Here is an 11,509-nt window from a genome sequence, read left to right as displayed (position 1 = left end):
CTGCAGTCATTGTTTTTACCTCATGTGAAGATAGTTCATTCACAACGGACTTGGCTTGCTGCATGTCCATCCTCTTAGCAGGAGGCCAGTAATACTGCAAACCAGAGTGTGATTAATGACCACTGCGGATAAACCCATTGTTAACAATGGAAAAGACTGGAGCTCATTATCCAGAAAGCAGAATATTAAGAGGGTGACCCAATAAACGCTGTTGAAATTAGGAAGCAAGCTAGATATGGAGAAAACTTCTGCTTGCTGGGGAGACCAAACATAAAGACCACAAACATAAGATAGTCATTGATAAAGTTCAGTTAGAAATTCAAAAGAAACCCCTTTACCCAAAGGGTGATTTAGATATGGAATTTGCTTGGATACTGTTAAGAAGAAGCTGAACAAACATGATGGAGAAAGAATTCAAAATGGTTTAGAGGACGGAGGAGGCAATTCAGTCCATCAAGTCCATGTCTGCTCTTAAAGCTAGCCCCCAAGGAATAGAAGCATATATTGCTAGACTGAGAAAGTGGGGTTGGGAGGAGGATTGTGTGGATCATAAACATGAGCTGGGATTGGATGAGTCAAATTGTCCATTTCTGTGCAATACGTGTTATTGGGTCGGTTTGATTGGTTAGCTGAAAGGCCGGGCTATCATGCTATGAGTTCAATTCCTGTTCCAGCTGAGGTTATCCTCCTTCTCAACTTCTTCCCCTTGCCCAACGTGTGGTGGCCCTCAGGTCAACCACCACCAGTCGCTTCTCTCTAATGAGCAAGCAGTCCTCGAGAACTAATAGTGACTTCCCTTTCTGACTTGGTACTGTTAAAACATTTGAAGATGGCAACCATCTCTTTTTTAAATGTTTATTATGGAGTTTCTCCCTTACTATGGCAGTCAAATTGACGCATGGCTCTGTGAACATTTCCCTGAAAACTGCACAAGCCTACAACTACCAGAAACATGGTTAGGGAAATTAACTTAAGACCTGACTTTGGTGTATCAACCAGTAGTTCACCAAACCACTGAGCCACGAAGGAGAAGTCACAATTCTCCAAAACCTCCCAGCCCAACATCTAAGTTTCTCCATCATCAGCCCATTGCTGAATTGTAGATATTGACTTATTCTGGATGGTACCCCCATGAAAACATTCAACAACATGTCTGGGTTTCCAGGTGGGAGCCTAGACATAGTCGATTATGACACAGTGCGAACCAAACAAGCCAAACCCAACACTCACCATTCAGCACAGATTATTGGTTGGTGGATTCAGTTTAGGCACTTTGGTTGTTCCTCTCCCTTCAAGGGAAAAGGCCACTGATAAGAGTGGAGGTAATTGTCCTCCTAAGTGCCCGATCTTCACCTAACTGATCCCTACACATAGAAAGGTTCCAGATTGTCTCCAGATCTGGTGATGACTGGTGTACATGCCTCACTTGGGCAAGGGCTGCCAATATCATTCAGGGCCTTGGCACTCAGTTTCCTCCCAGAATTGTGGGAAAGATAGAACTTGAGCTGAAACGTACTGCCACCACAGTCAAATATCCTGTTGGTGCCTCATCATTGGTTTTCAAACCTCAAGATCCAGTGGGTGACCAGAACCTGCGCAATGCCACACCAACAAATGTCCATCATATTACAGAGAAAGATAAATGTAACAGACCAATTAAAAATGTTTTAGTTGCCTATCAGATCAATGGACCTGATCAATCGTTAAACAAGTGGCCAAGATCTTTTATACCTGGAAATGTCAAATTATTCCATCAACTTAACTAAGTTAGATACACATTGCAAAGTAATAATGCTCTGATGGCTCTAAGGAATTCCTACACAGGGAGTCCCAACCACAGCTGCACTGTCTGGAGGGAAACAATCTAATAGAAGTTCATCCAATCATATTGTACACTTCTTGAGCAACTTGTCCAAGAGTAACACTAACAGCAATGTCTTATTAACAGGAGGAACCGAAATGAGAGGGAAAAAGTGCTTGATTTGCTTTCCTTGAAGCAGAGAAGACTGGGGTGGTGGCCTGAGTGAGGTGTATAAAATTAAGAGGAGCATAGTTAGGATAGACAGGAAGGATACCGGGATCTCCTGGGTACCGGGATCATTGACCAAGATCATAGATTTAAGGTAAAGGGCAGTAAGTTTAGAGGGGATGCAGGGAATATTTGTTTCACCCAGAGGATGGTGGGAATTTGGAACTCATTGCCTATAAGGATGGTAGAGTCAGGAATCCTCATAACATGAATATTTAGAAGTATACTTGTGAAACCAAAGCATGCAAGGCAATGGGCCAAGTGTTGGAAATGAGATTAGAATAGTTAGGTGATTGTTTTTGATTGTTGCAGACTGATGGGCTGAAGGGCCTTTTTCTGTGCTGTAGACATCTTGGACTCTTATTAAAAAAAAAGCAACACAATGAGGTAGTTACCATAAGTACCTGACGTTTCAGGCATTATTTTATTATTTTTGCAAAATGTTATACATTTAAAGTAGGCAACAGTAACACATTAGAGAGAAATAGTATCCAGCCCATCACCATGAGGAGCCGAGAGAATATTTTGAATTTTAATCTTGATATGTAAATTGCACTATAGGTAACTCAGACTGAACTAATCAACTGAGGTTGTGAAGCGAACCATTGTGTTGATTCACAAGGGTGTGGGGGGTCATAATCCCATTACATTTGGGAATTGGCATATGTCCATCATGTTGTGACCAGTAATGCTGTAAACATCTTCAGAGCCAAATATCATTTTGGCACTTGTATTTTAGCAATGGATTAGGCTCAAAACTTCAAAAGTACCTCTTTCCTCAGCAAACTTTAAGCTCAATCTTAGTGCTCAGACATTGCTTCCAGACAAGTAGCAATATGGCAGACTCTGAACTCTCCTTTAAAACAGCCTAACTCAGTTGTCTTCAAGGAGACAGCTCACTGCCTTGCTCTCCAGGGCAATTACAAACAGGCAAGCAATGTTGCAATGTGCACATCCTGTGACTGAATGAAATGAAAAACAGCATTAATTTAACTCCACCCTAAGACGTAGAAAACATTACCATGTCTTCCCAGCAGCTTCCCGGAGTGAGCTTTGTTCAGGTGTTGCACTGAATTTGCACAGTGAACAAGTCCAGAAAGACCATTTCGGGAAAGAAAAATGATACACCTCTTCCAGTGCTCATCAAAGGTTGATTTGATTGGTCAACCGAAAGCAAAAATACTGAGACCTCAATCAGGGTCCCAGTCCCAATGCGCAAAAATAGATTGAATAGTGGGGAACTATAAAAGGCTTAACAAAATTAACATGTTCCATCGGAATGAAGTGTTAAAAAATAAAGAGTAGCAGCAGGTGGTTGAAATACTAATGAAATATATTAAAATTAATTTACAAACTTAAAAGTTAAATATAAATAGGATGGTGACTCATTAACTCAAACACACAAGCTGCTTTTGACAATGGCAATCTCCCCTCCCCTTTTTAATGAGGCAAACGGAGTTGGCAACTGAACTCAAAGTCTTCAGCCATTTCAGAATCACTGCGTTATCTGGCCATTATACGCTGTGAAGCAAAACCAGTCCAACCTTTTTAGGCTAAAAGAACACAGCAGTGATAAAACACTATTTGCAGTTTAAACACTAAAGATGGACAGAGTAATACACCATATTATTCCAAGCATATTTTCAGTTCAGTAAGCATGGAGTTATTTTACTCAGCATTTCCAAGTTCAAATTATATTGAATATTTGTAGATGTCATGAAGCTAGGTATTTCACCAGTGAGTGAAACCAGACGTTGTTTGTGGAAGCTTTAAAAGAGCCAATAAGTTTATCAGTAAAAGAAATGCTATGTTCTGTTATCCTATACAGAAGGTGTACATAGCCAATGTGTAACAGTACAGCATTAATGCAAATCAAGATAAAACAGTTCACATTACAGAACAGGAAGTACTGGAGGTCTTAGAAATCATAAAGGTAGATAAATCTCCAGGATCTGATCAAGTGTTTCCCAGCCCGTTGTGGGAAGTTAGGTAGGAAATTGTGGGGCCTTAACAGAAGTATTTGTATTATCTATAAACACAGGTGAAGTACCCAGAGGACTGCAGGTTGGCTAATATTGTGGCATTTTTAAAAACAAGACTGTAAGAAGCAGCCTGGAAACTACAGACCGGTGAGTCTTGGCATTGGTGACGGGTATGTTGTTGGAGGTGATTATGAAAGATAGGATCGACATGCATTTGGAGAGGCAAAGATTAATTAGGGATAGGGTCTGCATGGCTTTGTGCAAGGGAAATAGAGTCTCATAAAGAGTAACAGCAGATGGTTGAAATATTAACGAGCTGAGTTTTTTTCGAAGTAACCAAAAAGATTGATTAGGGCACAGCGGTAGAAATTGTTTACTTGGGCTTTGGTAAAGCCTTTGACTAATTAGCAAAGTTAGATCACATGGGATTCAGGGTAAGGTTGCCAATTGGATAAGAGATTGGTATGACGGTAGGAGACAGAGGGTGGTGGTAGAGGCTTGTTTTTTTGGTCCAGAGGTCTATGTCCAGCAGTGTTCAGTACTGGGGCCACTCTTGTTTATCATTTACATAACTGATTTGGATGAGAATATAGGAAGCATGGTTAGTAAGTTTGCAGTTGACACCAAAATTAGTGGCACAGTGGATAGCGAAGAAGGTTCTCTGAATCATTGGGTTCAGTGGGATGAGGAGTGGCAGATGTAATTTGGATAAATATGAGGTAGTGTGTTTTGGTAATGCAAACGAGAGCACGACTTATACAATTAATGGTAGGGGGCGCTGGATAGTGCTGTAGAACAGAGAGATTGAGAGGTTCAGGCACATAATTCTTTGAAATTTCAGTCACAGATAGGCAAGGTGGTTAAGGTGTTGAGTACGCTTACCTTCATTGCTCACACCTGAGTACAGGAGTTGGGATTCATGTTGAGGTTGGACAGAACGTTGGTGAGGCCACATCTAGAGCACTGTTTGCATTTCTGGTCACCCTGTTTTAGGAATGTCACTAATAAACTAGACAGGGTTCAGAAAAAAAATTACCAGGATGTTGCCAGGACTGGATGGTTTTAGGTATAAAAATAACCTGGAAAGGCTGGGACTTTTCTCACTGGAGCGCAGGAGATTGAGGGGTGATCTTGCTGAGGTTTATAAAATCATGAGGGGTACAGATAAGGTGAACAACAAGGGTCTTTTCCCTAGGGTGGGGGAGTTCAAAACTAGGGGGGCATTAAGATGTGAGGAGAAAGATTTAAAACAACATTAAGGGCAACTTTACTTTTATACAGAGTGGTTTGTGTGTGAAATGAACTGCCAGAGGAAGTGGTGGATGCAGGTACAGTTAGAACATTTAAAATACATTTGGATAAGTTCATGAATAAGAAAGACTAGCCATTTGGATACAGAACTGGCTCAAAGGTAGAAGACAGAGGGTGGTGGGGGAGGGTTGTTTTTCAGATTGGAGGCCTGTGACCAGTGGAGTGCCACAAGGATCGGTGCTGGGTCCTCTACTTTTTGTCATTTACATAAATGATTTGGATGTGAGCATAAAAGGTAGAGTTAGTAAGTTGGCAGATGACACCAAAATTGGAGGTGTAGTGGAAAGAAAAGAGGGTTACCTCAGATTACAACAGGATTTGGACCAGATGGGCCAATGGGATGAGAAGTGGCAGATGGAGTTTAATTCAAATAAATGTGAGGTGTTGCATTTTGGGAAAGCAAATCTTAGCAGGACTTATACACTTAATGGTAAGATCCTAGGGAGTGTTGCTGAACAAAGAGACCTTAGAGTGCAGGTTAATAGCTCCTTGAAAGTGAAGTCGCAGGTAGATAGGATAGTGAAGGCGACGTTTGGTATGCTTTCCTTTATTGGTCAGGGTATTGAGTACAGGAGTTGGGAGGTCATGTTGCGGCTGTACAGTGGTTAGGCCACTGTTGGAACATTGCATGCAATTCTGGTCTCCTTCTTATCGGAAAGATGTTGTGAAACTTGAAAGGGTTCAGAAAAGATTTACAAGGATGTTGCCAGGGTTGGTGGACCTGAGCTACAGGGAGAGGCTGAACAGGCTGGGGCTGTTTTCCCTGGAGCATCAGATGCTGAGGGGCGATCATATAGACGTTTACAAAATTATGAGGGGCATGGATAGGATAAATAGGCAAAGTCTTTTCCCTGGGGTTGGGGAGTCCAGAACTAGAGGGCATAGATTTAGGGTGAGAGGGGAAAGATATAAAAGAGACCTAAGGGGCAACTTTTTCATGGAAAGGGTGGTACGTGTATGGAATGAGCTGCCAGAGGAAGTGGTGGAGGCTGGTACAATTGCAACATTTAAGAGGCATTTGGATGGGTATATGAATGGGAAGGGTTTGGAGGGATATGGGCCGGGTGCTGGCAGGTGGGACTAGATTGGGTTGGGATATCTGGTCGGCATGGATGGGTTGGACCAAAGGGTCTGTTTCCGTGCTGTATATCTCTATGATTCTATGACTCTATTTGGAGGGATACAGGCCAAGTGCTGGCAGGCGGGACTAGTTTAGTTTGGGAACATGGTCAGTGTGGACTAGTTGGACCGAAGGGTCTGTTTCTGTGCTGTATGACTTGGAGTCAGAGTCAAGAGTATGTCAATGGAAGACATTTTCCCTGGCCTATTCAAAGGCTGAAGCAATGAATACTTGGAAACTGCCAGACACTGCCGAACCCTCACCTGATGTACATTCTCCGCATGCTCCCATATCACTCAATAATGCCCTGCACCCCCTTTCCTCCCCAAAACAAGGAGGACTGCGTTGGTCTTTATCCCACAGTAAAAATGAACGTTGCTGGGAATATTCAACAGGCTCAGGCAGCATCTGTGTGGGTGGGGGGGGAATGAATTAACTTTTCAGATCGATGACCATTTATCAGAAGCACCTTTCCACTTAATTTGGGAATGCAGAGCTGGTAGCAATTCTCCCAACTGCCACCTTCCTCAGCAGAGATCCCTTGAACTGTACACAGTGTGACAAGGGGGGGGGGGGGGAGGAAAGAGTGAGAGTAGGGTTTTAACTGTCTAGCCACACTGTAAGCGCCTGCAAAAAGAACACACTCAAAGAGAGTGATCAGGGCAATTTATTCTTAACTGTGCTGACCCAAGGGGAAATCAAAAGAGAGAAGGCACTTTAGACAAAGGAAGTGCACAAAATGACATTGAGGTAGATCAGCCTCGATCTCATTGAATGGCAGAGCAGGCTCAAGGGCTGAATATTTTCTCTCCTGCTTTTATTTACCAAGTTTCAATTATAAATGACAGCTCTGTCTGCACAGGCATTTTAATGAAACCAGAAAAAAACAATCCAGTTGTCAGAAGGGTAAAACTGCACCCCACACATTACAAGTCCCCACTGAAGACAATGCGGAAAGGATTTATTTGTTAAGAAAAGATTACTCTCAAATAAAACTCCTCCTCACTTTTGCAAAATATTTCTTGATTTCTCCTGCTTTCCACAGCAGGAAGATACCTGTTTCTTCAAAGTTCTCCTGAAACAAGCCTCAAAGTGATGACTCACTGTAAACTCAGAAGGGAAGGGACTTTTCTTTGGGGGTCCCTTGCAATGTCAGAACCACAGCGTGCAATAGATGATCAAGTGCTGTTCCACCCAAGGCTGTCTCATGACCCACTGGTCATCACCAGGGCTGCATCCTGACTCAGGTCCTAACTCTTTCTTCCAAAACCCTTCATTTCCTTAAAAGTCCGTCTCAAACCTTCACCACACGTTCTGGTGATATCTCTTACATTGAGCCTTTGAGAGGCAAGTTATGTTGCTACAGCTTCTATACTTAGGATCCCTTATAAATACAAGTTGTATTTCATCAAGGTACTCTGAAACTGGAGGACAGGATGGCACGTGAGAGTGATTAAAATAATCAAAACAGTTGAGTAAAATAAAACCCCAGTACACTGCCCTTACTTGATCTGGTGAATGGCTGTACTGATCACAGCTGGTGAGCTAGGCCAGATGTCAGTGAGTAGCTCAGATCAACGTCAATCATTGGCCTCTGGGAAGACATGAAAGTTAGCGTGCAGGGTGGACAACATTCATGTTTATTTAAACAAAACGCCTCTGTAAGATGATGTACAAAGTCGCAGCATGAAAAATATGGAGTGCATCAAAGTGAACAAGTAGAGAGGAGGGTTTCATCTCTTCTTGGAATCATCAAACCAAGATAGAGGAAATGTGGAAAAGGAACAAGCTCCCAAGCTTCTCTCTCTCACCCACACTCTTCCCAAAATGTCTCTCCATCCAACGTTGTGTTTTGGATCTGCCTGAATGACAAATGAGATTACAGAAACCCAGTGGGGAAAACCATCACGTCTAGATAGCTTCAATGCAAGCTGTTGAGTATTTATAAGAGGTGATAAGACATGGAGTCCTCAGTTGGAATAGCATTTTATTACAGGATTAAAACCAGGTGGTGTAACAATCATGTTACTGTCCTATTGTAACGTCAAGTGCATTATTAGTCTATGATACAATCACAAATGATTCATAATGTAGTTTTTGCACCAGGATATAACAGATAGGCTACATTCTGAACAGCTCACAAAACACCACCAAAGAACTGACGCGATGTTTTGAGTCAGGACTCCCGACACACTTATCAACTCTGGAAGAATTTGCTGCTGTGCTCAACTCATGTCTGCCTCCCGAATGATTTACGCTTAAAACACCAATTAATTCGGCGATGATTCCAGTCGATGTTCTACGATAAAAGCACAGCAGGTATGCACTTGAATCTGGGACTGCCACCTTCCTCTTTTTAATTTAAATCTCCAGAGACATCACGACAGTCGTGTTCATTAAAAATCCCAGAAGGCTGCGAATGCTGGTTAAAAATAAAAGGACCGTCAGGACTATGGCTGAGCTGGGCAGGGACCTTTGCTGTCCAGCATCCAGCCATTTGAAGAGCCCATCGTCTGTACCCTACACTTTTGGGCAAGCAGCTTCTTAGTGTTGGCCTTCACCAGTCTGTTTCATCTAGGTGGACCCCAGCAGCTCCAAAGAGAGAGCTTGGATTTTCCTGTGACCCTACGCCTTGTTGTTTTTGAAATAGGCACGGGCCAACTCTCGCAGGATTTTCATATCCTTCTAACAAAGCCATGACATTAAACAACAGGGTGCTTTGGCAGCTTAGATTTCTTCCCTTGCAAGCATCATCATCCGGTTTGTACAAGCCCTTCAACCAGATTCCAGGGTATGTTCTGCATGTTGTCCTATTTCTCGCCTGAAATGATTCCACAAATGTGGACAAAAGAAACTTATATTCAATGCAAAATACCTATATAAAAGATGCCATCGGTGATCAGCATGTTCATCCCTAAATACAGTTATTACTACATATTATGTACATTAGAGTGGTATCTATTGTACCAGCATAAACTGCAGCTGGACAGAGTCATCTTATAGTGGACTGAAAGATCATAGATGCTTTCCTAATAACGTGCCGAAGGTATTACAAATGTAACTAAGCGACTCTCGGGTTTTTTATTTTCCAATGTGAATACCACTGAGGGTCAGTTAACCCTCGTCCCTCTCCCACTTGTCCATGGAACCATCTATCCCACAGAACGTTCTCCATCTGCTCCATCCTGGTTCAAAGAAAGAAAATGAGACACTGCGAACCAGAGGATAAATGTCTTATGACCACTGGCAAATCCTGGCTCACTTCCTGCTCAGGGTGATTTTCACGTAGGAGGTGGGTACGTAGCCTTCCTCCCCATCGCTCCGCCTCACCCGGGTCCATCCATCACCCTTGTCCTCCTCAATCAGTTGCAGCACCTCTCCCTCTGCCATTGGAATGGTGCCTTCGCTGTTACCTGCAAGGAACAAATCAGAGTGTTAACTCATTGTTTTGTCCACACAACCCTTCAGTGTGCATGCCTATGTGCTCAAGAGCTGGGACTGGGACAGGAGTAGGCCATTCAGCCCATCGAGCCCACTCCTGCACTCAATTTGATCATGGCTGATCATCTATCTCAACACCACACCACACGTCCAGAAATTTGTTGATGTTAGAGACAAACTCTGTTTGGACTCTCGGAGTTCAACTATTATTGCAGCGTTATGAACGAGTGGTGTGGTTGGAGCGAGAGGAAGTAGAAATGGTGCCTCAGCTATGGCTCAGTGGTTGTCATTCCCCTCAGAGTTAGAAGGTTGTGGATTTGAGTCCCATTCCAAGCTTGAGTGCAAATTCTAGGCTGATGCCCCTAGTGCAGTACTAATGGGAGTGCTGTACCTTCAGCGGTGCTACCTTTTGGATTAACCATTAAACAGAGGTCCAACTCTTCCTTCAGGAGGGCTTAAAGAATGGCACAACTGAAAAATGGAGCAGAAATGTTCTTGCCAATATTTGCCCCTCAACTAACATCACTAAAATAGGAGAGATTACCTGGTCACAATCACACTGTTTTCTGTTAAAAATCACACAACACCAGGATATAGTCCAGGTTTAATTGGAAGCACTAGCTTTTGGAGTACTGCTTCTCCACCTGATGCTAGTCCTTCCAATTTAACCTGTTGGACTATAACCAGGTGTTGTGTGATTTTTAACTTTGTACACCCCAGTCCAACACCGTCATTCCCAAATCACGACTGTTTTCTGTGGGAGCTTGCTGCACACTAAATGACTGCAATGTTTCCTAGATTACAAACGGATCACCCTTTCAGAACAAACAGGTTCCGAAATACTTCGGGATATCCTGAGGGTTGTGAAAGGCACCGTACAAAGGGAGCATTTCTTTATGTTCAAGAAAAAGAGCGAGGGCTCCCCACCCAGGCTGAAGAGTGAGGTGTGCCATGCACTCTAACACTGTGCCAAATCATCAGATCAGGTCAAAGCTGATATTGCTTGCGCACCTTCGAGATAATCCCAATGAGGGCATGGTGATGGAGGGTTTGGATTTCTGCTCTATTTTGCTACCTTAACATAAATGCAGTTAGACAGTCACCCAAACACAACACCTTTGGTGTGCACACAAAGATCTGTAACTAGGACTGGGCCAATGGGAGAGCTGACTGGTTAAAGCTAAACTACTTTGAGGTCAATGGATGGAAAAGAGGGAAACAAAACAAAATGGGAAAGCACGCTTTCTCACAAATACACACACACACACACACACACACACAAATGCAGCTTCTGAATTCATTGCTGCAGTTGGGCAAGTTCTAAATATTTGATTAGTTTGGAAAACCATTCTCAGTCTGGGTTGGTGCAGGGATGATTGGACTGTGAGGACACACTATCAAGCCATTGATTTGGCTCCATGAACATTCCTGCAGTGAATTCAGTCCTAGTTATTGAGCACAAGTCCATTTGGATTTATACAACTAAAGGTTGCACATGTAGTTCACGGTCAACCTGCGAGCTTGCCCAATATTATCTTAAATATTAGCTATCTATACGAGGACTTTGTGAAATAGACAGAATCTTATTAGGAATACTTTAATGCTGGGAAACTGGGCACATGACTG

At 42.8% G+C, this 11,509-nt stretch overlaps 1 protein-coding gene across 1 annotated transcript in view; it reads right to left on the bottom strand.

Annotated features, from left to right (window-relative positions):
• Positions 1–2,417: 2,417 nt before the first annotated feature.
• trip10a (thyroid hormone receptor interactor 10a) overlaps positions 2,418–11,509 on the bottom strand; it is a 50,088-nt gene continuing 40,996 nt past the window's right edge. The window contains exon 15 of the mRNA XM_087983174.1: positions 2,418–9,855. Within this exon, the coding sequence (XP_087839300.1) occupies positions 9,701–9,855 (155 nt within the window). The 3' untranslated portion in view covers positions 2,418–9,700. The remainder of the gene's footprint in view (positions 9,856–11,509) is intronic.

The sequence above is a fragment of the Chiloscyllium plagiosum genome, unplaced genomic scaffold (assembly GCF_037043375.1).
Source record: "Chiloscyllium plagiosum isolate Xiang-an unplaced genomic scaffold, Cpla_swu_hap1 HiC_scaffold_45, whole genome shotgun sequence".
Taxonomy (NCBI): domain Eukaryota; kingdom Metazoa; phylum Chordata; class Chondrichthyes; order Orectolobiformes; family Hemiscylliidae; genus Chiloscyllium; species Chiloscyllium plagiosum.
Note: the sequence above shows the minus strand (reverse complement) of the source record. Positions and strands in the feature narration are given on the sequence as shown.